The sequence below is a fragment of the Cololabis saira genome, chromosome 20, assembly GCF_033807715.1.
Source record: "Cololabis saira isolate AMF1-May2022 chromosome 20, fColSai1.1, whole genome shotgun sequence".
NCBI lineage: Eukaryota > Metazoa > Chordata > Actinopteri > Beloniformes > Belonidae > Cololabis > Cololabis saira.
In genome coordinates this window covers 20,361,463-20,384,932 of record NC_084606.1, presented here as the reverse complement: position 1 = coordinate 20,384,932, position 23,470 = coordinate 20,361,463, and the positions used below count along the sequence as shown (strand labels likewise).

The 23,470-nt window shown below is 39.8% G+C and overlaps 1 protein-coding gene across 1 annotated transcript in view; it reads left to right on the top strand.

Moving 5' to 3' along the window:
- The window catches only part of tesk1b (testis associated actin remodelling kinase 1b), a 33,831-nt gene extending 11,932 nt beyond the window's left edge, over window positions 1–21,899 (top strand). Inside the window, exons 3-11 of the mRNA XM_061710341.1 lie at window positions 10,287–10,408; window positions 10,673–10,721; window positions 12,010–12,156; window positions 13,831–13,913; window positions 17,077–17,167; window positions 17,769–17,852; window positions 19,077–19,163; window positions 19,732–19,828; window positions 19,928–21,899. Coding sequence (XP_061566325.1) covers window positions 10,287–10,408; window positions 10,673–10,721; window positions 12,010–12,156; window positions 13,831–13,913; window positions 17,077–17,167; window positions 17,769–17,852; window positions 19,077–19,163; window positions 19,732–19,828; window positions 19,928–21,021 — 1,854 coding nt within the window. The 3' untranslated portion in view covers window positions 21,022–21,899. The remainder of the gene's footprint in view (window positions 1–10,286; window positions 10,409–10,672; window positions 10,722–12,009; window positions 12,157–13,830; window positions 13,914–17,076; window positions 17,168–17,768; window positions 17,853–19,076; window positions 19,164–19,731; window positions 19,829–19,927) is intronic.
- The last annotated feature ends 1,571 nt before the right edge of the window (window positions 21,900–23,470 follow it).

Genomic DNA, 23,470 nt, shown 5'->3' with positions numbered 1-23,470 from the left:
TACATACAGTTTTATCAACGTTGAGGAGTAAACAAGAATTTGTCAACCAATTAGTGATATTGATCATTGAGGCTGTTAGTTCCTCTGCAGCTTCCTTCTTATTTTTAGCATGTAGATAAATGACTGTGTCGTCAGCGTACATCTGACAAGTTACCGTAGGTGGACAAACTTCAGGTAAGTCATTAATATACAGACTAAATAAATTACCCAAAGTTGAACCCTGAGGTACACCAATATTATCAACCATTTGTGAAGTTTTATTGTCAATTCAAACACATTGCTTTCTATCTGTTAAATATGATTTTATCCATTTAATTACATCTGGTGAAAAATTTAACTTTGACAACTTGGTAATTAATACCTCATGATCGACTATGTCAAAGGCTTTCTTTAAATCAAGGAAGATGGTGCCCACCACACCTCCCTTGTCCAATTTAGCTTTAATATTTTCCAGAAGAAAACAATTTGCAGTTTCAGTAGAATGATGTCTTCGAAGTCCAAATTGCATAGGATGCAGTGAGAAGGAAGTAGTATTCAAATATAATATCTGTTCAGAAATCAAGTTTTCTGCAATTTTGGATACTGCCGGAAGAATACTAATAGGTCTAATTACTAATAGCACTAAAGATCACCTGATTTAAAGACTGATGTAATTATTGCCGTTTTCCAGGCACTTGGAAACACTCCTTCATCGATGGACCAATTAACAATATTCCTTATGAGTTTTGATAAAAACTGTATCCATCCCATATACATCCTTTGCTCTTGAACATTTGAGAGAGGAAATAATCGCATGTACTTTGGAGTGGGTCACTTCTCTAAACGATAAACTGGGAGCATCACTATTTAGAGAAATAACAGGATAATTTGAACTAGAGAAATTCTGAGTCAAACTTTTTATAGAATCAATAAAATAAGTATTAAATGCCGCTGCCGCTTTACCTGGATCACTGGTCACATTTTCTTCTATATTTAGTTCAATTGTTCTATTACTGATGTGTTTCCCTGTTTATTTCTTCAAATTCTGCCAGATTTCTTTGGTATTACCCCTCGCTTCACTAATTGCATTAATGAAAAATGTTGCTTTTGCCTTTCTGAGTTCTTTTACAACCTTATTTCTTAGTGTGGTGAATAGTTCCAGCTCATGTTCCACCTTATTCTTGAGAGCCATCTTGAGAACATGGTCCCTTTGTTTCATGAGTGACTGTATTTTTTCCATTTAACCATGGTAGATAATTTCTTTGGCCTGATTTACATTTACCTTTCCTCCATAAAACTGTGCATAGTTGTGTGAAGTTCAGCCATAAAATAATTAGTTATTATTATCCATATTTATGTGTACAAGGTGCTCATTCCAATTTATTTCTTTAATTGCATTTTCAAGATTGGTTATATGAGAATTGGGGATTTTATACTGTACTGATTTTGTGTAAGCTGGCAAGTTAAATGTCAAACTTTTTGTGAGCTTTCTCACAATCAGAATCATATTGTGGTCAGACAATCCAGTAACCAGATTGTAACACTTCTTCATTCTTTCTGGTCTGTTAGTGAATGCCAAATCAATAAGCGTTTCTGAAGAACTAGTTATCCTGGTTGGTCCTTCAATAACCTGCTGAAAATCATAATTGCTTGTCACACATTTTAACTCTTTCCTTTTTGCTTTATCATTCCAATTTATATTAAAATCTCCTAATAAAATTACCTCACTATTAGTATCACACTCTTTAATGAGAGCATTCAACTTATCATAAAACACCTTTTTAGCAGATGGTGGTCTATAAATTCCAATCATAGTAAATGACATTTGGGTTGAAAGGGTTAATTTGGTTAATTTGCACTTGGCCAGTCGCTTTACACTAATGGCCTCAGCTACACGCTGCAGAAATACACCATGTTCACACTGCTGGCAGCCCAGGCTATTATCTGGATAAACAGATCTAAATGCATTCATATTAACGAGTCCTTGTTATCTCCAGGATCCATACTCGATCTTGTAATTGCTGTATCTCCGCTACATGTTAAAAATGGGTGTTTCTTTGTGGATAAAGGTCATATACATGAAAATATTCCCATTTTTATTATACAATGCATCAAAAACGTATATAGCCCATCAACCTTCTCCAGAACCAACAAAATAACCAGCCTCCAACACCCCCCTTGTACATTAACAAGAGGAAGAACAAGATTCTGTCACCTTGGTGTGTGCAATGGCATCTCAATTATCTGAGACCGAGAGACCTGAGACAAGACCAAAGACTGTCGAGGCTGTGACGAAACCAAAACCACTACAAGTCTACAATTCAACACCAAATAAATCTGGGAACCAAAATCCAGAATTTGAAAACAAGAAATCCAAATTTCCAACCAAGAGTGCAAGCATCTTCCTATACTTTTCTTTTCTCTCCATCCCCCAAAACAATCTCAATTTTTGAACGCGTTTCTCCTTCTCTCTTTTTTGGTTTGCAATTTTGAAACGAGTAGCTCGTTGGCTTCTGAATGACCCTTGCTCTGACATGGTAAGTTGTTAATGACATTAACAACTTTTATCATGTATCCTAAACAAGGGACAGACATTAATAACTTTGCACCACTTGCTGGTTCTTCATGGCTGCCAGAAGCAGGTTTTTGATGCTCTGATGTTGACACAATGGGGCTAATAGATCTCTGCTGTGTCCCGGCTTCTTGCTGTAGATTGGTGCAGCGCTGATTTGACAATTGTTACAGAATGGCAACCGCAAAAAGAAAAGGCGCAACTCTGAGATATGCCTTTTTTGTTTGAAAACAGAGATGGTTTAAGAGCTGACGGAGAGAGAAAAAGTATAACCCAGAAAGAAGAAGATGCTCTGTTAGAAATTTGGATTTCTTGCTTACAGATTTTGGATTTTGGTTGTCAGGTTTTGAGGTTTGATTGGCAACACATTTGGCATTGAACTGACAACATAGTAGGGTGTGGGTGCGTGCTAACTTGATTGTTTGTTGTCCACCCTGTGGACCTTGCTGCTCCTATGATGCCCAACGACTCTTGGCTGGGAGTCTCGTACTGGTCGCCTGTGCTCATACATTCTCACACAGTTGCGTGTTTCTTTAAGCTTTAACTGACACAAGAGCCTTCGGTGGCGGCTGAAGCCTTGAGTTGTTTTTGGGAGAGAAGTTGTCATCTTCAATCATGCACAGTGAGTGAAAATTGCCCCATTGGTGTGTTTCTTTCTAATTTGCTGTCCCTTCACTCTTATGCATTGAAAGCCCCTGTTTTTGGGTGAAATGACAATGGTTTAATTTTTTTTTTTTTTTTTATAATGTGGTGGTTTGAAACCATCTGGTTACGCACCTGAAGCATATTGAATGATTAGTGGTCTTTACGTAAAACTGAATAGATCCCATTTAAAAACGTACAATGAGTTTGTTAGGACCAACCAGAACCCTCAGGTCGTCATGGTTACGCCTACTTTCTGCACCCAGAGTTAGAAACAAACATGGTGAGGCAGTGGCTGCGTCCGAAATCCCATACTTACACCCTAATGAGTAGCAAAAACGGTACGTAAGATTTTTTTAGTGCTTCCGAAACATTAGTACGTACAAAACAGTATGCGCTGTCCATACTCATTCCGGAGAAATTTATTAGTATGGATTGATGGACACTAGCTAAGCAGAAACTTCCCACAATGGAATGCAGCTGTGTTTGGTTGCTGAGGGCTGCACAGATGTCATACGTATATATGTCATAAGTATAATATTATTATATAATATTATTATATTTGTATATAATATGATAATGGAGCAGTGTGCTGCTACTGCTGCCCTCCCAATGGCAGGAAGTGACGTGTGCGCTCCGAGTAATACGTCAATTAATGCGTACTACTGATATTTACTCAAAACTGTGCCGAACTGAAGTATACTTTTTCAGTATATATACTCAAAAAGTATACTTCAGTTCAATGCCATACTAAACAGTATATATACTGTTTGGTATGGCATTTCAGCCGCACCGAGTGTTCCCCTTCCCTACCTGTGGAAGAAACTCCCAGAATGCATCAGGGCTGCTGAAACCTTTTTATTTACAGCAGCATTTCCGTAATCCATCATAATGCACTAAAAGCTTTCTTCTAGTTTCTTGCATCTCATTTAATAATTTTTAACTGATGTTTACTTTTTATTGCTTTTTCACCTTTTTTTTCTTCTATTAAGTTTTATTTTATTGCTTTTTTGTTTGTTTGTTTTAAACTTAAATCATGCTCTTTATTTCTACTATGTCATGTTTTTAACGTCTCTGTAAAGCCCTTTGAATCACCTTGATGTTGAATTTTGCTATACAAATACACTTGCCTTGCCTGAGGAGGTTCATCATATAACTCATAGGATTGCTTTATAATGGATGTTTAGGTCCATTGTGATGTATGCTGATCTGATGAAATCAAAACTATGATGCTTGGAGTAAATATTTACAGCATGCTCACTGCCCGTTGAGCAATGCTATAAAGTGTGAGTGTGTGAGAGAGGGAGAGAGAGACTGTTCATTGTCGGATATCGAGCATGGAACTTTTTTTTTTTTTTTTTTAAACCCCCTCAAAGTATGTCAGTCAATAATGTTTACAAAAAATTCACATGATTAATATAGATTCAATTTTTTATAGATTTAAATCATATTCATTAAAGGTCGCCTGAAAAGGCACGTGAACTGCTCCTTGTTTTTTTTTTTTTCCTCCCTCTAAAAACAAAAGTAAAATAGCCTGATCAAATGAAACGTATCCTGGCCATGCACCACCCATTATTCTGCATAATCTTTTAGTCAATATATATTTTGAATTTTAAATCCCTACTTTGAATTCTATTTTAAGCCATGCAAAACTGTTTTACTTGAAAAGCCATTTAAAACACACACACACACACACACACACACACACACACAGAGTATAAAAGCCCATTTAATTTCAAAATAGATTCCTACGGTAACTTTTTAAATGTGGCAGTTTTTGGTAATAGTAGTCTTAGGCTACAAACATTATGTAATTCTATGATTATACTAGCGTATCTCCTCTCTGCCTCACTGCATCAGTCTCCCTCATCGGGGCGACTGCTAATGACAGACGCCACTGTACATGTTGGCTGCGCGGAGCGGGAGGAAAAGATGCCCGTGGCCTTTTCTCTGCTGACAGCAGCAATTTACAAGGCCAAGTATTTTTGAAGGAGAGGCTTTGGGCGTGTCTGACTGTGTGTGTGAGTAGAGCTCGGGCGTGGGTGTGTGTATAATTGCTCTATATCGGGATTATCTTTATGTCGTCATGTTAATGCCAAGTCTGTGAACATCCCCAGAACAAACACAAGTGCTTGGTGGGGAAGAGTTGAGCCTCGGATGGAAAACGCACACCTAAGAAAATGTCGAGTCAGACATCCAGACTGTAATGATGACTGACAGCTTGTTTGTGTTGGAAGCTAAAATGTTTCGGGACAAAACAACTGGATCAAACCGGGCTGCAAGTCCAGCCACTGCTGCATCAGCAGTGGGTGCATGTCTGCAATGTAACCTTCAGAGCGAGTTAACAGGGTTTGCATGACTGGCTGCAAAACTCGACTATAGGAAGGAGCATTTCTTCAAGGATGACAAAGAAAAGGGATATTTAGGTCCTGAGCCATGCAGACCCTCACACTTCCCACAGAAATTAGTGCTAATGGGCGCAGGTGTCTGATCAGCTCCAGCTTTATCTGCCAGCCGGTGTCTTCATCATCCACTAAGTGCTGAGGAGTAGTAGGGATTAGTCTGGCACGCCTTCCACACTCGCGCTGCATGTTTAAATTTCTGTTTGTGCCTCCTTTTCTGCACAAGGAAGCAACTATTCGTGTGTGTGTGTGTGTGTGTGTGTGTGTGTCTGTGCGTGTGCATGCGTGCACACAGAGATTTGCTCCCATTGACTGAATAAATGATTTATTTATTTTTGTTGGTGTGTGTGTTAATAGCATTAGTCACTGATCTATTGTCTGCTGTTCTAATAGGCTTTGTGGTTTTTCCATCACCGCTCCGATCCAGGGCCCAGCTAAGATCCAGGCCAGTGTCACACCAACTTCAGCTCAAGTCCCTGCACTTTGACCCTGGTTCATGCCCCCCCCCCACCCCAGGCCTTCATTACACACTAATGAAGGTGCAACCTGAAACCCTGCCATGCCTGTTTGACTTTATTAGCTTGAAGGATATTTACTTTACAGCCAAAGCAATAAGGTCACGACTCTTGATTTCAAATCATTTTGAGGGCTGCAAAGTATTTCCAAATTGGTGCCTTTCTCGTTTTGTCATCTTGTGTTTTGACTTACTGATAAAAAAAAAAAGAAAAGTGTTTTTGTATTTTTTCTCAGTGTAAGTTTTGTTTCTGCCTAATGAACTTTTCAGTGCCCTGTTGAGGTTACTATTTGTGGTTTTAAGCCGTAATGCAGCAGACCCGGTTTATCAAGACTTTTTTCTTTTTTTTCTTTTTTTCACTACATATAGTTCAAATTTTAAAACGGTTGCACTACAACTTTCTTTAAGGCTTTTCGGCTGACGACATTTTACCCCTCGGGCATTTAACCTCTTGTGAGGCTGTCGCAGACACATGTGGTCTGTTGACCTACCCAGTCAATTGGATCACATTAGTCAAGTTGTGAGTGGATGTTGACGCGTTAGAACCGTGTTGTAAATTCCAATTAAGTTTGTTTGTTTTTCACCCCCCCATCTCTGCAAGGGTTTTTGTGGACCTATATAATGCATCGTTTTATTTTCACCAGTCCCAAAGGAAGTTTTCCACAAGTGATTTTTAGCTACGAATGCAAAAAATCAGATATAAGTCCAACTTCATTAAGAACAGGATGTACAAGGAAATTCACACAGAATCCATTAATTTACAATAAGATCGTATTACAATCATGTAGAATCTGTTCAGCCAGGCCTCAAACTCTTCCTCACAGAAGAAACCGACCAATCAGCATCCTGAAATGGGAGTTGGTGAATTCCAGGTGACGACTGCCAACAAAAGTGCTTCCTAAAGAGCTTTCGTTTAGTCAAAGAACAATGCTCTTACTGGAGACGCCTCGTTGTTCCGAGTACTGGAAATCTGTGACAGACGGTTCCTCCAATCCGATTCTTTCACTTTTCTTTCCAACAATATGCACTCATTGGCACGTCCTGTCCTTCAGTTGGTGGCATTTCCTTGTTTTGTGTCTCGACTACACACGTCTGAGGGTTTCTTGCTGCATTTCTTTAACAGTCCATTCTACAATGCAGTGTTTATATCTTTGGTGTTTTGTCGTCTGGGTGGAACAGGATAAGCTGTTATGACTTGACTGACTTTTTATTTAGCAACACTACCCAGTCGAAATATCCCCAACAACACATTTTGGTACCACGTTCTTACAATGCTTAGATTCCCTTCAGCTTCAGTTTTAAGTGTGAATGGCTGTTTAGGTGAACTAAAATAGTCTGCATGGCTGTTTTGAAAGAAAATCTCATTGCATTTAGAGCACCGCAGCAGGTTGACGGCACCAGTATTCCAACATTGTTTCATAGGGTTGCCAGCTGGCTCGAGACTAAATTTTGACATTTTTGGGTGGGATCCAATAAAGCTTTGAGACTCTGTGCTCATAATTGTAAAATCTCTGACAATACACTACCAGTCAGAAGTTTGGATTCACACTTTCCCCATTCAAATGAATTGAGAAGGTGTCCAAACTTTTGATTTGTAGTGCATCTTCTGGTGGGGTCATGCAACATACTGGGTACCTGCACGGTCAAAAAGATTATGCCTTTTTTTTTTTTTTTAAACGCAACTATACCAAGGTCACTAAAATCTTAATAAAAAATGTTAATGAGGTGTAAATATATAACAATTTCTTGCCTTGACTTGTGTTTCTGCAGTTAAGACTAGTAATTTGACACATACTGTACATGACAGGTTTTTCTCACAGCAGTAGCACATAAACACGCCCACATAATAACAAACACCTCTGGCTGACTTTCTTTTTTTTTTTCCTCTGCAAACGGTGCCAAAGTATCACATTCTTGTCTACTGCTTGTGTGCATTTCAGCTGCTTGTGTGCATTTCATTGCAAGTCAAACTATGTGCCAAGTAAATGTGCGTAAATATGTCGCCTGTGGGGGAAGCACTTGTGTGTCTATGGTTACCATACCAGAAGGAGTCATTGCCATGACAATGGCAAGCTTGAGCAGGAAGGCAGCTGAAGAAATGTAATTGACCTACTCATGTTTCAAGACCAGTTTTCATCACATTCATCGTTTTAACCAACATAAGGATATAAGTTTCTGTTTGTAGTAAAATTAAAAACGCAGTCCTTTCCACGCTCTTATGCTTTGGCAGTAGAACACGTGGAGTCAAATTGAGGTCAAGTTTTTATATTTGCTTGTTTTAAAAAAAAAAAAAAGAAAGTTTGGCATTTATTTTAATATTATTCAGATACAAAGCACATAACTTTATTTTCATGGTGGCTGATGGGTTTGTTGCCTTCAGCTTCACTGCAGGTCCTCAAAGTGACGTACTTCAAAAAACTTGTATAACTTTATTGTAGTAAGTAACTTACCAGTACCACACATTTTCTGCTGCATACATTTATTGTACCTTTTTTGTCTCTATATAAATCCAAATGTTACTCCTGAGTATCTGAAATACACTCTCCTCTCATCAATCAGCACTTTCGGGACCTGGCAGAGAAAAGTCGGTGAAAACCTTTCAATTGACAATTTGATTTGTGGTTGTGGTGACATCATCCCGTTTGAGGTTTGAACATGTAGTTTATCTAGGTAGTAAAATTTGAAAATGAACGTTTACAAATGTGGGACTAGCCTGCTGAGGCTGGTGCTAGCCATTGTTGGAAATGCTAATTCATCACAAGACTTTAATGACTTAAAAAGGGAACAGTATCAGGTGTATGCCTGAATTAATGGGAATAAATAAGATGAAGCTGTTCATAAACAGTAGTGTTTACTTTGGGCCAATCCCAATACACCCCCTACTCACTACCACTAGCCCTAACCCACTACCACTAGCCCTCAAAATGAAGCCACAAGGGGTAGGGCCCTTGTAGTCTTCCCTAGGGATTAAGTTTTAATATTTTTTCAGGCGTAAAAGTAACCGTTAAGATCCCCAACCTGGGCTCAATTTATCCAAATAACGTCTGTTAAGAAATTTTCTCCAATGTTTTCGGGGATGAGAAGAGCCGTTGGCGATTTATGGTTCTGCGTTAAATCGATGCAGAGCCTACACCGTAGGCTCTGCGTCGATTTAACGCAGAACCACTAATCAGCCTTTATTCTGGCGAGATCTGAAAATACAACGCAACAACGAGCAAGCGAGTGATTATGTACATTCACTGAGTGAATATTATGAAAGTAAAATTTATATTTCTCGCTAGAAATGTAATCAAAACGCATTTTTATGCAGAAACTAACTCAAAATATTGATTTTATTCAATAAAAATTAGAAATGTCCGCCATCTTTTTTTGTTTGATTCAGTCTGCAAATGATGACGTAAAGCATTCTGGGAAATTTTCTCTAGCCCTCCGTCGCAAAGTCAGCATCTGAAATCCCTAGCTTTGAAGGGCTAGATCCATACACACTAGCCCTCGATATGCCCACTAGCCCTACATGCAAAGAGGAATTGGGACACCACTACCCTCACGGGCTAAATTTAGGGGTAGGGCTGAAAAGTAGGGCTAGGGGGTGTATTGGGACTGGCGCTTTGAGAGTAGCAGCAGTGTTGGAGTCTGAAGTCGGGTGGGTGTGGTTTCTGAGTTCAGACTTCAGGGTGTTCCAATTAAAACTTCCAACTTGGACTTCTCGGAACAAGCGGCTCATCCACACTAGTAATTTCATGGTTGGTCAGCGTGTGGGAGGCTGAGCAGAGTTTTACACGCAGTAACAGATGTTCAAAAAAGCAATTTTCTTTTCATTGATGTTGTTTTATGTAGTTTTTTGTTTCCTTTTTTAAATGCACATCAATTCTTTTCTACACATGCACAAATGGGAATTTCTTTCAGAGTGGTACAAACCTTTTTACAACTACAAACTCTGGAATAACTTCTGAACAATTATTTTTGGGATCAGTTTTATTGAAACAAGCACTTATTTTCTTCAAAGGCTGCTGGGGCATATAACTGGTTTAAAGAAGTACATGTACTATCCATAACCCTCTTTAATTATCTTGGATGTTTCAAATATTGACGCTGTTGCTTGGAAATAAATTTGGTATGATTTTTGTGAATGTCAGTTGATTTTAAACAAGGATACCTTTGTGTCCTGCTCGTGCAGGTGCAGCACCGTGTGACCGGCCAGGTGATGGCTCTGAAGATGAACATCATGGCCAGTAACAGGGCCAACATGCTCAGGGAGGTCCAGCTCATGAACAGACTATCGCACCCTAACATACTCAGGTAACCAAAGTAAAATATTATAGTAAAATAAAATATATATAATAGTAAAATATATTCAGCCATCGGTTTCCCCCCCATTACCCCTGTGTGTTTATATCGTCTTGACTAATACTTGTGTTAAATGCCTCCATAATATTTCTTCATAATACCTGTAATGTTCTTTGCCCAAAGATGAGCCTTCAGTCGTCTGTCTCCTTGGGAACACAGTTCTCCTTGTGGTGTTTACAGTCCATGTTGATAGTAAGTTTATGTTTCTTCCTCCAGGTTTATAGGCGTGTGCGTCCACGAGGGGCAGCTCCACGCTCTCACAGAGGTAAGATGCTGATTAACCAGCAGCTCGGTGCTGCCATACATACATCTGCAAGGGGAAGAAAATTTACCAAAAATAACCATGTGCAATTTTTGACTGACGGCAGCTTAAAGTCCTAAGCAGTAGTGTAAAAGATGAAGGCCTCCCGGGCACTTTAAAAGTTTATATGAGTGTACGAGTGAGTGTATGTTGATTTAGAGACTTTGGCTGCCACTTCAATCTAATCTTGGTTAAGTATAAGCCATGAAACTACTTGGTTAGGTTTAGACATCAGACCTGCTTTAGACATAACCAAGTCGTTTTGTTGCCCAACTCTAAACCGGATACTGTTTCCCAAGACTTTCTGGAAGGAAGACCAACTTTACGTCAAATTAATGCTACAAAAGAAATTAAAAACAATCATGCAGATGATTTGGAAAAATTGCTAAAACCTGAAGGCATCAACCTTCTTTTCCCTCCCTGGAAACAGTTTGTTTACCAGGTTTTAAAAGTAGGCTACTCTACTTCTGTCGGCACATTCACCTTGAAATCGGCAATCATATTTAAAATTAGTATGAGTGAAGAAGACTTTTTCATTCAAAGGAAAAGCCTTTATGTATTGGTTGCTGAACACATGGTGATGATGAAAGTGGGAGCTTTCTGGGTTTTTCCACACATCTCTCCACATCAGTAGCTGAAAACACCATGTGAGCATCCATCACTGTCTGAACACAGACCAGAAGCGGCTGTATAAACAGCAGGTCGTGCAGTTCGTGTCACCTGTTTTCTTGCTTGTAATGAGTTTACCAGATGTTGCTATGGCTACCAAGCAGCTCCACAGTGGAGGAAAGAATCAGGTGTGTGGGGGGGTCAGGCAGGCACGTGTTGCGTCACTCAACAGAATGCAGTTTTGATCTTTCAATGTAAGTAACGGGAAGTAAATAAAGTTAAGATAAATTTCTAGAAATACTGGTCAAGTTGCGGCTCAGAGAACCAGTGTTTTCTAACTTGTGATCCAGATAAGGTCTTTTGATATAATTTTTGGTCATCAGTGAGTTGTAATCCCAGTTTTAAGCAGAGAGAAATGCTTCAGAATGAGCATTGAAATGAATGCACACCGTCTACTGGATGTGATGACTGCAGCATTGTACAAATTATGGTGATAATTTCCCAGCTCAAGTCCCACCGTCCCCGAACAATATCCGAAGGAGGATTAATTTCAATTTTCTAGCAAAGAAGCTTATCATAATGAAATGCTGCAAACACAACTCTTTTGGATGATTGATTTTTACTTTCTCTCTTGCTGATCCAGTACATCAACGGCGGTAACCTGGAGCAACTGCTGGGCAGCGATATGTACTTGTCCTGGAGCGTGCGGCTCTGCCTGGCTCTGGACATCGCTCAGGGACTGAAATACCTGCACAGCAAGGGCATCTTCCACAGGGACCTCACTTCCAAGGTGACGACACCCCCCAAACGTCCTTCACTGAGCATCAAGGCAGACTAGTACTCATCTGGGAGTTTATACACTTTTGTTTAGTATTTGAGTCTGTGTGAACTGCTTAAAAAACCCATAACATTTGTTTGAACATCCCAAGGCACGTATCTAATTTTAAGCCGACAATAAGAATTTTATCCTGTATATTTGTTTTAGTAAAGATGGGGAAGGCCATTTTTAGACGACACAGAGAGCTAACAAAACCCCCTCACAAACACAAACCGTCCACCTGTTATGGTTTGAAGGGGCGGGTAGTTGATGATCGCTTACTTCAACCTAAACATTTGACGGTGATTGAAAAGGCTGTTACCAAATGGACAATGTAATCTATTATCGCAGAATAATTGCAAACAAACCTGGACTTGTAGGGGGTCTGGGGATGCTCTGGTACACACGATTCTTGGTATTACAGACTTGTGTGGATATTTATTGTGCTGTATACTACTCTTTAAGGAATAACCCTTAATTATGGGGACAGATGCTGAAAAATCAGCCTGACTGGTGGGAGAAGCCCATATAGAGGTGACTCGGACTGAAAATTACATAAATTTTTACATAAAAAAACAGAATATTGTGAAAATATTTTTGAAAATAAATTGTGAAAATAAATTTTTTGAACAAAGTGAAACAACATGTTTTAGATTACAAGACAATGCGAATTTTGTATTGCTCACTTATTTTGCCTTATTTTAGTTATTGTGTCGAAGTTTGGGGGAATACATACACAATAAATATCAAGCCTTTGTTTATTTTACAGAAGAGAGCAGTACGGATCATACATAAAAAGGAGGCAAGAGAACACACCAATGGACTTTTTATCAATGCAGGATTAATTAAACTTAAAGATATTATTGAGTTACAGACTTTATTGGTTATGTTCAAGGCAAAAAGCAGAATATTGCCTGAAAATATATACGTTTTTTTTGTGTTTAGTTCAGAAGATAAGAACCATAGGAGGAAATTTGATTTTAAACATCCGTTTGCACGCACCACTTTAAAACAAATGTGTATTTCAGTATGTGGTGTAAAATTATGGAACTCCTTAACAACTGATTTAAAGGATTGTAAAAATATTCACCAGTTCAAGAAATTGTATAAAGACCACACAATTAGACAATATGAATTTAATGGGTAAAATATATTTTGTTGTTTTTGTTTTTATATTGTTGGTGAGTTAGTGTGTATGTTTTCTTTTTTTATTTAGGTTTTTCATTATTTCGTTTTTTTGGTATTATATAAGTAGTGATTGTTGAACAGACGGACAGACCATCTTCATATGAATTGTTTTATTTTTTTGAGAAAAGGGCTTGGTATATAAGGCTTTCTTCTTCTTGCCCCTTTTCCATCATGGAATGGAACATATGTGAACTATTTCCATGATATGGAATAAATAAAAATGAAAAAAAAAAAAATGGTAGTAAAGGTGGCATCTAGATCATAAAACTCCCACAATGCAGTGGCTGATATTATGTGTCAGGTCGTTGTACATCATTGAGTTGCATAACTGCAGTAATGTGTCAACCAAATGAAATGCAAGTACGTCACACAATAAAAGCTTGCATCACTGAAACATGAAGGACCAAGTTACAACCACTGCATGCAGCAATAAAAGGTGACCTCTGACCCTCTCCGCAGAACTGCCTGGTGCGCTGGGAGTGCGGCGTGTGCTCAGCCGTGGTCGGAGACTTTGGCCTGGCGGAAAAAATTCCAGATTACAGGTCAGTCTGTAATATTGAATCGTCTATCAGCACTCTGAGATTAGATTAGTCCAGCTCAATTAATCACATTCCTTAACTTCTCTCTTCACCCCACGCTCATGCCATCTCTCTATGTACACTTCTCTTTTCTTTTTTCTTTTTTTTTTTTTGGGGCGAAACACGAGTCACACAAAAACTTAAACATTTATTCACACAGAGGCCATTTGGTTTTTCCGAACTCTGCGGGCACATGATGCTGCTTCCTCTCCAAATGTAGTGGTTGAGCCTTTTTACTCGCTGCAGAACGACTATTTATAATGTGGGGCGGTTTCAAAGGTGGGGAGATTGGATATAATGCAGCTTGGTTTACAGACGTGCCGTCAATGTTTGATCTGAACTTTTGTGACTCACCGCAAGCTGATGGCGGCTTTTGCTGCCATCACGTTTGGCTGTTTGGTTTTATTTGCAGCTGCATTTTGTCACATTCATCCTGCAATTTCAGTTCATAGCTAGACTGCGTGCGCTACAAGAAAATATGCTAAACATCCTGAAGTGTCTTTGGTTAGATAAACCCGTTACCTGGAAGCTGACTGAAGGGCAGAGTAGTTTATATTAAATCTCTGTCTGTCTTTTCTGCAATAGATGAAAGACTTTTGATTATAACAATTGCATGCATGTTGTAAATAAGATGGATGGGGAAAAGGGTTTAGGCTTAATAGGTTAATTGGCTTCTTTTTTTTCTTATTTATATAAGTATGTATATTAATTCCTGCGTCTAATCTTTATTCTTTATTAAATTGGATACTGTTCAAGGTAGAAAACATTTAAAAATGTGGGGTGACAGCAATATTTGAAGGGACAAATCGCTTGCATAGTTGAGGATACAAATTGGCTGGAGGCAACTGCAGGACCTCCTGATACAAATGAGACATAACAAATGCAGATTTATCAGCTAAAAGAGATTTCAAAAAGCTGTTATCGTCTGGTATTTCCTGACAGCAGAGTTTTCCGTTTGAGTTTTCCGAGATGATTACACGAATACACAAAGCAATGGATTGTACATGTTAAAATGAATTTGAGCATCTTTTCAATCTAGAAAGAGATTTACGGAGTTCTAGTGTGTTCTCAGAGTATTTGCACCAGCATGAGGGCTCGGTGGGCTTTTGCAAAGGTAGAGAGTATTTGTTGACAATACTGGTAATTAAAACTTTTTTTTTTTCCCCTGTAAATGAGGATATCAGAGTGTGATGAATATTCTCATATCTTAATCTAAAAAATATTGACCTATAATGTCCATATAAGCACATACCAAACTCATCACAGAATGACTTCTTTGGTATTGGTGAGAGAAGGATCTCGTGTTGCGTTTCTTCCGAGGCTTGTATCAACAAACACTCGCGTCCCCCATCAGTCCTCGTCCTCCCCTCTGTCTGCAGTCATTTAGCCAGAACACAACTCTAGTTGAGATGACACAGCTGCCACTGTAACCCGACTTGCCCTTTAAGTGTTGAGTTAGAGCTCTGCTTCCGCTCGCCGTCTGCACCAGGCCACCATTTGTGTTTACACAAGTGTGTGTGTGTGTGTGTGTGTGTGTGTGTGTGTGTGTGTGTTGCTGTCAGGGTGCTGGACCGGCTTGCAACTAGTGCAGCTTTTAATGCTTTCCACTAGACCTGTTATTGTGCATCAGATGAGGTAACGGACGTGGACGGGGAAAGTGAATTGAGCTCAGTGTTTTCCAATAATAAAGCCTCCATGTGATTATTAGTTTACTTCTGCATACCGGTGCCTCTGTTTGATTCAGCAGCAGCTGCTGAATCTGTTTCTGTCGTCCTCACGGCCGTGTTTGCCTTTTTCTTTTATTTATTCATTTTAATTTGCACACATCCGGCATTGGACAGCTAAGTCAATGGATGCTATTGACAAACTTTTTTTTTTTTTTTTGAGGGCCTTTACGCACTGGGACTTCCTGTATATTTGCAGACTGAATTGTGGTTTCTGAGGGTTAAGACTTGGTTTTAGGGTTACAATTATGTTTTGGTAAGAGTTAGACCTTCAGTTGTGGTGGCTGGGGTCTGAGGTTTGGGAACGTCCCCACAAAGATATCCAGACAAGTGTGAAGAGATTAATTTTTAGAAACAATGCTCCAAATAATGTCAACCATTCCAGTCCTCCTGTCACGCTTGCTCTGCAAGATCTCTGTTAAATAACAAGCCATTCTGGTTTTTCACTTCATCATAATTATTTATTTTCCCATTTCTGTTTTGTTGCTTTCGCTTTTCTTTGCGTTTTCTGCTGAGCTGTTTCTCCTCGGTATCCTTTTTTGTTTTGTGTCATTTATCTTCTCCTGGTGGTGTTTACATTGAGACGCATGACGGGCCCTGCTCTCGTTTCTCCCTCTGCCATCACCCGCCTGCCAGAATATTTTGCTCCATCATAGTTCACAACAGCAGATGGAAATAGACTGCAGAGGAAGTATCTGACAGCAGGGGGTTGCTGTGTGTAAAGATGTGTCCTTGCACATTTTTTGTTTTCCTTCCTTTTTTTTTTTTGTTTCTTTTCTTTAATTCTGTTTAAAATTACACAACTCTGTCGGCACATAACTGAAACCGCTGTGGTTTCTTGGATACACAGGAGGGACCGCGCTCTCAGACACAGCTAGGTTTCACCCCATAAAAGCCGTAGTTACTGGGATCTGTATGAATCAAATGGAGCGTGATGGCTGAACGCTCGACTGTGCTCCTCCCACCACTAGTCATCTTTGCTGGTCCCTTGCATTTTGCAGGATCCTGAATTTCAAGTTATTTTCATTCATTCTGTTTGTATTACAATACTCAATTAACTTCACTTAATTGAGAATAATATATTACTCATTAATCCATTGCACAATGACTGCAATTACTTTTGTTTAAACCCACTCCCCTACTGGGAGCTGAGACCCCCCCACGCTTTTGAACTTAGACTACAACCTTTTATTTATTATTGAAATGCAATTAATTTGAAAGGTCACAACACATGGTGTTGACATGTAATCTAGCTCTAATCTGTTGTGATACAGCATTTGTTTAATAAAACTCAGTCATAAGCCCTTTAAATCACTCTTGTTATCTTTGTTTGTTTTTCTTTCTTTTAAACCACAAGATCTCCAAAAGTAAATTGAAGCACATTATTCCTCTTTCCTCTGCAGTGAGGAGGAAGTCCAGGAGCCTCTGGCTGTTGTTGGCTCCCCCTACTGGATGGCTCCAGAAGTGCTGAGAGGGGAGGTGTATAATGAAAAGGTACTGACAAGTGGCGTTTTTTTTTTTTTCCTCAATCTTTCATCAGCTGCTGATTTGTTGCAAGAGTTCAAGGTCCACAGTGGATGTGATAACAGTCGATCAAATGAGCCAAGGACCCAGGAAGTGACAAAGCAATTCAATATTTAATAAATCAATTATACTGCCAAAGGCAAACAGGAATGTTATGTGACGGGAGTATCACCGTGCACTTGTACTTTGTGTGGAGCTTCGTGAAACACTGTTTTAGTGACAGTTTTACTGTTTTGTATGTCATGGTTTTACTATTTCTTGCAAAGTACCTTACTTTAGAAAAAACTACAGATGATGATTATTATTATTATTATTATAAACGAGATCCCACCATGCCGTGGTGTTTTTGTTTAAATACTAATCTTCCAAACTCAGCTGATCAGCTTTTCAGGTGTTCGTGTTTTTGCCATAATAATTCTTCGTATTGTGAGGTTGGATTAAAATAAAAGTTAAGAGATTCAAAGTAAAACTCTGTATTGTAACTATATAGAGTTTGAGAGTGGCATTGTTTTATTTGATCTCATCTTTTCTCTTATCATTGGTTGCTCATCTTGTCGCTGTCTGTCTGCAGGTGGATGTGTTTGCATATGGCATCATCTTGTGTGAGGTTATTGCGAGGATACAGGCTGATCCCGACATCCTGCCACGCACTGAGGTAATGATAATTAGTGCGCGTGTCCGTGAGAGTCCAAACAACATCTTGAGAAAATGAGTTTCCTCAGAATGCCTCCAAACTCTACTCTCCATTTATCTCCGGTCCCCAGTGACACACCCGTCACGTTCAAAGTGGACCTAACAAACAAGCAAGATTAAAGCTCTATTTTGTTTTTTTTACTTTTTTTTAGGGACATTTTTGTGTTGTCATGATTGAATAAACTTAATTAATTCATTTCCTGTCTCTTCCAACACTCGCCTGTTTTGCAACCAACAGTCTGTCATAATGACTTTTTTTTTTTTTTTTACCTACCAGAGCTGATTTCAAAAATGGTAACTTCTGTACATCGGCCTCAGATCTTACTGATTGTCATCTCAGACAAACAGGAAGCTGACTTTTTAAAATTTTGATAGTAAATTCAAATACAGATAATGACTCAAAGCGGCTGACAGACCTGAACACTGTTGGCCTGCATGTGTCCCCTTCTCATTTAGACCCAGTAGTCACCCTCTCCATCATTGCATGCATATCTGAAACAGGGTTTGAGTGTGCCAGGTTTTCAAACTGGAAAAGCAGCAAAACAAAGTGCGTCTGCGAAGTCTGTTTAGAGATCCAGATACTAATGAGGATCAGGTTGTTGCTTCATTGATTTTTTTATTTTTATTTTTTATGTATCCTTTATTTATCCAGGAAAGTCCCATTGAGATACAATATCTCTTCTGCCAGGGAGTCCTGGTCAGGTCTATTGATCTAGACGGGTTAATTTGCTGAGGTGCTCACAGCTGTCAAGTTTGGAAAATTGGATATGATGGGAAAAGAATGAAATCCATTAAAAGCTAATGGAAGTATTTAGAAACTAGTAAAGATCACAATAAAGAGTAAAATGGCTTTGTTTTACTTTAAGAAAATGCAATCGATAACGATTTAGTGTAATTGATTTCTACCTAAACATACATTGCAAAAAATTTCAAAAAGGATAGGCAATTTATTTAAGGCGATATACTATAACAATATACTGCATCAGTGATGAACCACCATGAATTCATATTCGAAGCCTCTCAGGCGGTCATGAGACTGTTTCTCCCCCTTGTGGCTGTTTGACGGTACTACAGCTGGAGCCGTCAGCACGTCATTATTTGACCTTGGACGAAAATAAAGATAAAAATATATATATATATTTTCAAACCAGAGGCTAATGTTGATTTGCGTTTCATTTCCACACAGGACTTTGGTCTGGACGTGGAGGCCTTTCAGCAGATGGTGGGAGACTGTCCCCGTGACCTTCTGGATTTGGCCATTTCATGCTGCAATGTAAGAAAAACGCTTGATATTCACAAACATCGGTGCCTGATGAGATTTCCATCCTACCTGTTTCCCGTTTGTATCCTGTCTGCTGCAGGGTCACATGTTCCTTTTTTAGTGTCCCCTTTTTTAGTGTTTTTTGCTGCTGATCTCATGATGTTAGAAGACTGTGGAGGCTGTGTACGGTAGTTCTACTTAATGTAACTTAAGGTCTCAGTGCGGATACAAAAGTTCCTTTTAATTTAAAAAGAAAAAAAAAGACACGGTCAAATAAACAGAAGGGCAACTTCAAAATACAAGCTTTATTCTGAATGCTGTGATCAAGATGAGGCTTAATTATCAGGTTTTTTTTTCGGTGGTTGGCACCTGGAGCAACGTGTCATGGAAATAGCTCCTCACTGGGGGTTTGTGGGTTTTCCCATTTACATGATGAAACCAGAATAGCCCTCCAGTTGCCCCCCCGCACCCCCCTTTTTAAATTTTTTTTTTAATGCATCAGTTTCTGTCAGTACTGTTTTGTTTGTTGCATTTGCTCTAATTCACTCAGCTTTGATCTTTCGCTTGTCCTCCCTGCCAGATGAATGCAAAGCTCCGTCCATCATTCTCACAAATTGTAGCAGAGCTGGAGAGGAAACACGCTGGGAGGAAGCAGAAAGATGAATCTCCAATCAAAAGTGAGTCTTTTTTTTTCCAAGCAAGTAATCTAAATTAAATGCAATTTTATTTTTCTGTAAATTACCATTACTCATTTTTTTTTTTTTTTTTTCTCCCAGCTCCATCTCCAGCCGTCGGTTCTCTGCGAAGGCAATCTCTCTGCCTTGTGTCGGATGCGTCGATGTCCCGCAGCAAGTCCGACATGCTGCATCCTCTAGACACACCCCCATCTGTTCACTTGGCGCCTCCTGCTCGTGTAAATCCCTTCTCCCAACGCAAGGACCTCAAAGGCGGGAAAATCAAGCTTTTTGACACTCCGAGTAAATCCGTCATCTCCCTCACCTTCACGCTGCCCCCTCCTCCAGACTGTGATGATGCACCTGCATCCAGAGCCGATTGCATCGCCGTGTCCAGGAGGCACCGGCGCTGCCACTCACTGCCATGTACGCCTCCTCCGCACCTCACGTCGGCACCGAGCAGCACCTTCGCCGAGGAGGAGCTCACATCCGAGATGGACAGCTCCAGTGGGGACATGAACAGGAGGAGCGAGGAAGAAGGTTTACTAGAAGGAGGGGAGTCTCACTCGGCAGGTGATTCAGGCCTGCCATTGTCTGTTGAGCCCTTTACACTAAGCCTGCCGGAGGAGGGCGAGGAGCCCATGGACTGCACCAGCTCCCCTGACATGCAGGATATTGATTCGTCTCCTTGCGCCAAACAGCCGATTCCCCCCTCCAGCTCCTCGACCCCTTTCCAACCGTCCACGCCTCCCTTCTCGAACGGCTGGGGGTCGGCCATCTCCAAAGGGCCTCCGTGCCTGCCTCCCCTTTCCAGTCTGGACAATCACAATGTTGCTGTAAGTCGACCACTCGGCTGGAGCTCTGCCACCGACACTCCCACCACCAACAACAACGGCTATCACTCTCCGCCCAGCGACCCCGCCGGGTCGTCTCCGTTCGGCTCCGGCAGCGGACACTCTCTGGACCAGGAAGAGGTGATCTCCTGTCCTGGCTGTTGCCTGGCTGGCTTTCGTTTCCCTTCAGTGTGTCTGAGAGCTCCACCCCACAGAAACCCCTACAAGAACTTGAACGGGGACCACGCGGCCTCCCGCGGGCTGCTTTGTCCAGGGCCCAAGGGCCTGCCGCCCTCACCCACCCCCACCACAACCACCAGCAGCCTGGAGCCGGGACTTGCCTTGCCGGGCGCGCAGACATAAACCCCCACTCCTCAACTCCAAATGTATGCAGAACAGGCTCGGAAACCTTTCACCAAAAGCTCTTCCCTGGAAATTAAGCAGATCTTCTTAAAATTTGCACAGATTTTATTGCAGCAATACTCTGCTTAGTTTCCAGATGCCTTTGTTTCCCCCCTTTTTTATTTCTTTTTTTTTTCTCCGTTGCACAGGAGGGTGAGTGTTCACATGGGTTTATGGAAATAGTGTCCAGACTTTAGGAACTGGCTGACTTTCTCCAGGGTGGCTGTGGAACAAGGACTTTGATGGTGACGCCCTCTGCTGGACTGAGGGCGTCACAACCTGCGATGCCGGTGACGGCTGATTAGCAGCATCCACAACTGATCAGCATGTAAACACTCCAGGTTGTGGCCCACCGAGTTAGATCCTGCATATTACGTTGTAAAGATTCTTATGGCTGATGATAATGAAGCTGAAAAGAGGAATGTTAAGCTTAGTATTAATACTGTTGCGATGATTTGTAATGCTTGGTGCTGCTTCTGAATGAACAGGCAGTTTTGCTTTAATGTCTTTAATTAACAATAGGGTGTATGGTACGTTGCTGAGGTGTGAGTAATTTAGACATGTGACTGAAGAGTGTGTGTGTGTGTGTGTGTGTGTGTGTGTGTGTGTGTGTGTGTGTGTGTGGATGTGCGATACACCTTTCTTATTACTATTTTTGTTGCTGTATGATCTCTTTTGGCCCTTCTGGTTGCCTGGTTAAGCACTTCAACCGTATTACTGTTGTTAATAAGAAAGCTGTTTATCATTATATTTGGAAATTAATTGTCAGAAGGCCTACTTAAGAGCTGTACAGATTCGTATTATTTAAAGATGGTATTGAATAAAAAGACAGAATGCTATGATGATCTCCTAATAGAAACTTTTTTTAAACCTTAACAGATGCACACCTCTAGTTCAAATCTGCTGTGATATTCAGCAGTTATTTATTCTTTAGCTTAATTATTCCATCAATGAAATGTGAAAAGTTGAAGCCTTGGGTTCAGCATTCTTACCGTGGTTATGATGTGGGTGTTTTTGAGATATGTAATGGGTAACCACCATGTGTTAAGTGTTTAATACGAGAGGTTTAAGATATATTTTTAAGAAATGTATTGTAAACCGTCCAATCAAAACAAGGTATGAAACAATAACAGATTCAACTTCAGTTGGGACCAAAAAAAGCTTCCCCTTTCCTCTCCATACACCAAAGAATACATCAAAGCTTAAAACAGTTTTAATTTGAGATTCTTCACAAAAATGAAGCATCTACTGTTCAGGAACTGGAGCAAAGAACCCTCCAACGTCCAGGGGTTCAAAAGATTCTGGATTTATTGATATTGTTTTAAACAAAACTATCATTTTCAATACTTGGGTGAAAATCCTTTCTTTGGGCAATTAATGGCCTGAAATCCATGGGCGTCACCAACTTCTGATTTTCCTCCATGGACACGCTTTGACCTTCACTAAAGTCTGTTTTCAGTTTTTTCTCAGTTGAAATTAGCATTACATTAATTGAATAATTTTCAATCAAAAGTATTCAATGGGTTGGGTTTTTTTTTTATTATTTATTTTTGTGTCTTTTTGTTCAAATCTGGAGTTGCTTTCCCAGTATGTTTAGATGGTTATCCATCTGCACTGAGAAATGTCATCCTGGCCATTTTCTGGTACTTGACTGAGTCCGATCAGGGATTATAGCTTTATATAGTTCAGAATTAATCTTTGTATTTCACATGATCAATAAACACCAGCAAGCCTGGTCCACATGTCCATACCACAACACTGCCCCCACCATGTTTAAAACATGACTTTTGGATCATGAGCCGGTTCGTTCCTCCATCATACTTTTCTTTCTCATTATTCTGATACACGTTTTATGTTCATTTCCTCTGTTCAAAGAATATGGGATGGTTGTTTTTAATTTTTTTTCCCTCTTCTCTAATGGTAAAGTCTAATCTGCGTTTATTGTTCTCGAATGTTACCAGTGGTTTGCACTTTGCTGTAAATCCCCTGTTTTTATTATTTATTGACACCAGTGCTATCTAATTTTATTTTTCACTACTCTACCAAAAAAATTGGTGCTTTCTAAAGTTTTTCAGGTTGGACTCCTGTGAAACGACTGTTAAACCCCAACTCTACACCTACAACTTCAGACATTTTACTGGTTTCATTTGTCTTGAAGCAACAAAGAAAAAGACACACTTGGCTAATTAACTCCCTTCCAGTCACTTTGCCCAAATACCTTTGACCCGCTGAAAATGGTGCTTTGCCAAAACATGGCTTTAAAGGTACATTTAATATTTTGTGAAACCTCTTGGAGATGAAAATCTATACTTTGATCACATCATGAAAGGTGTTTTTTTTTTTTTTTTTTTTTTTTTTTTTTTTTTTTTTTTAATTTTTTTAAATGGATTTAAAACAACAAAACAAACCT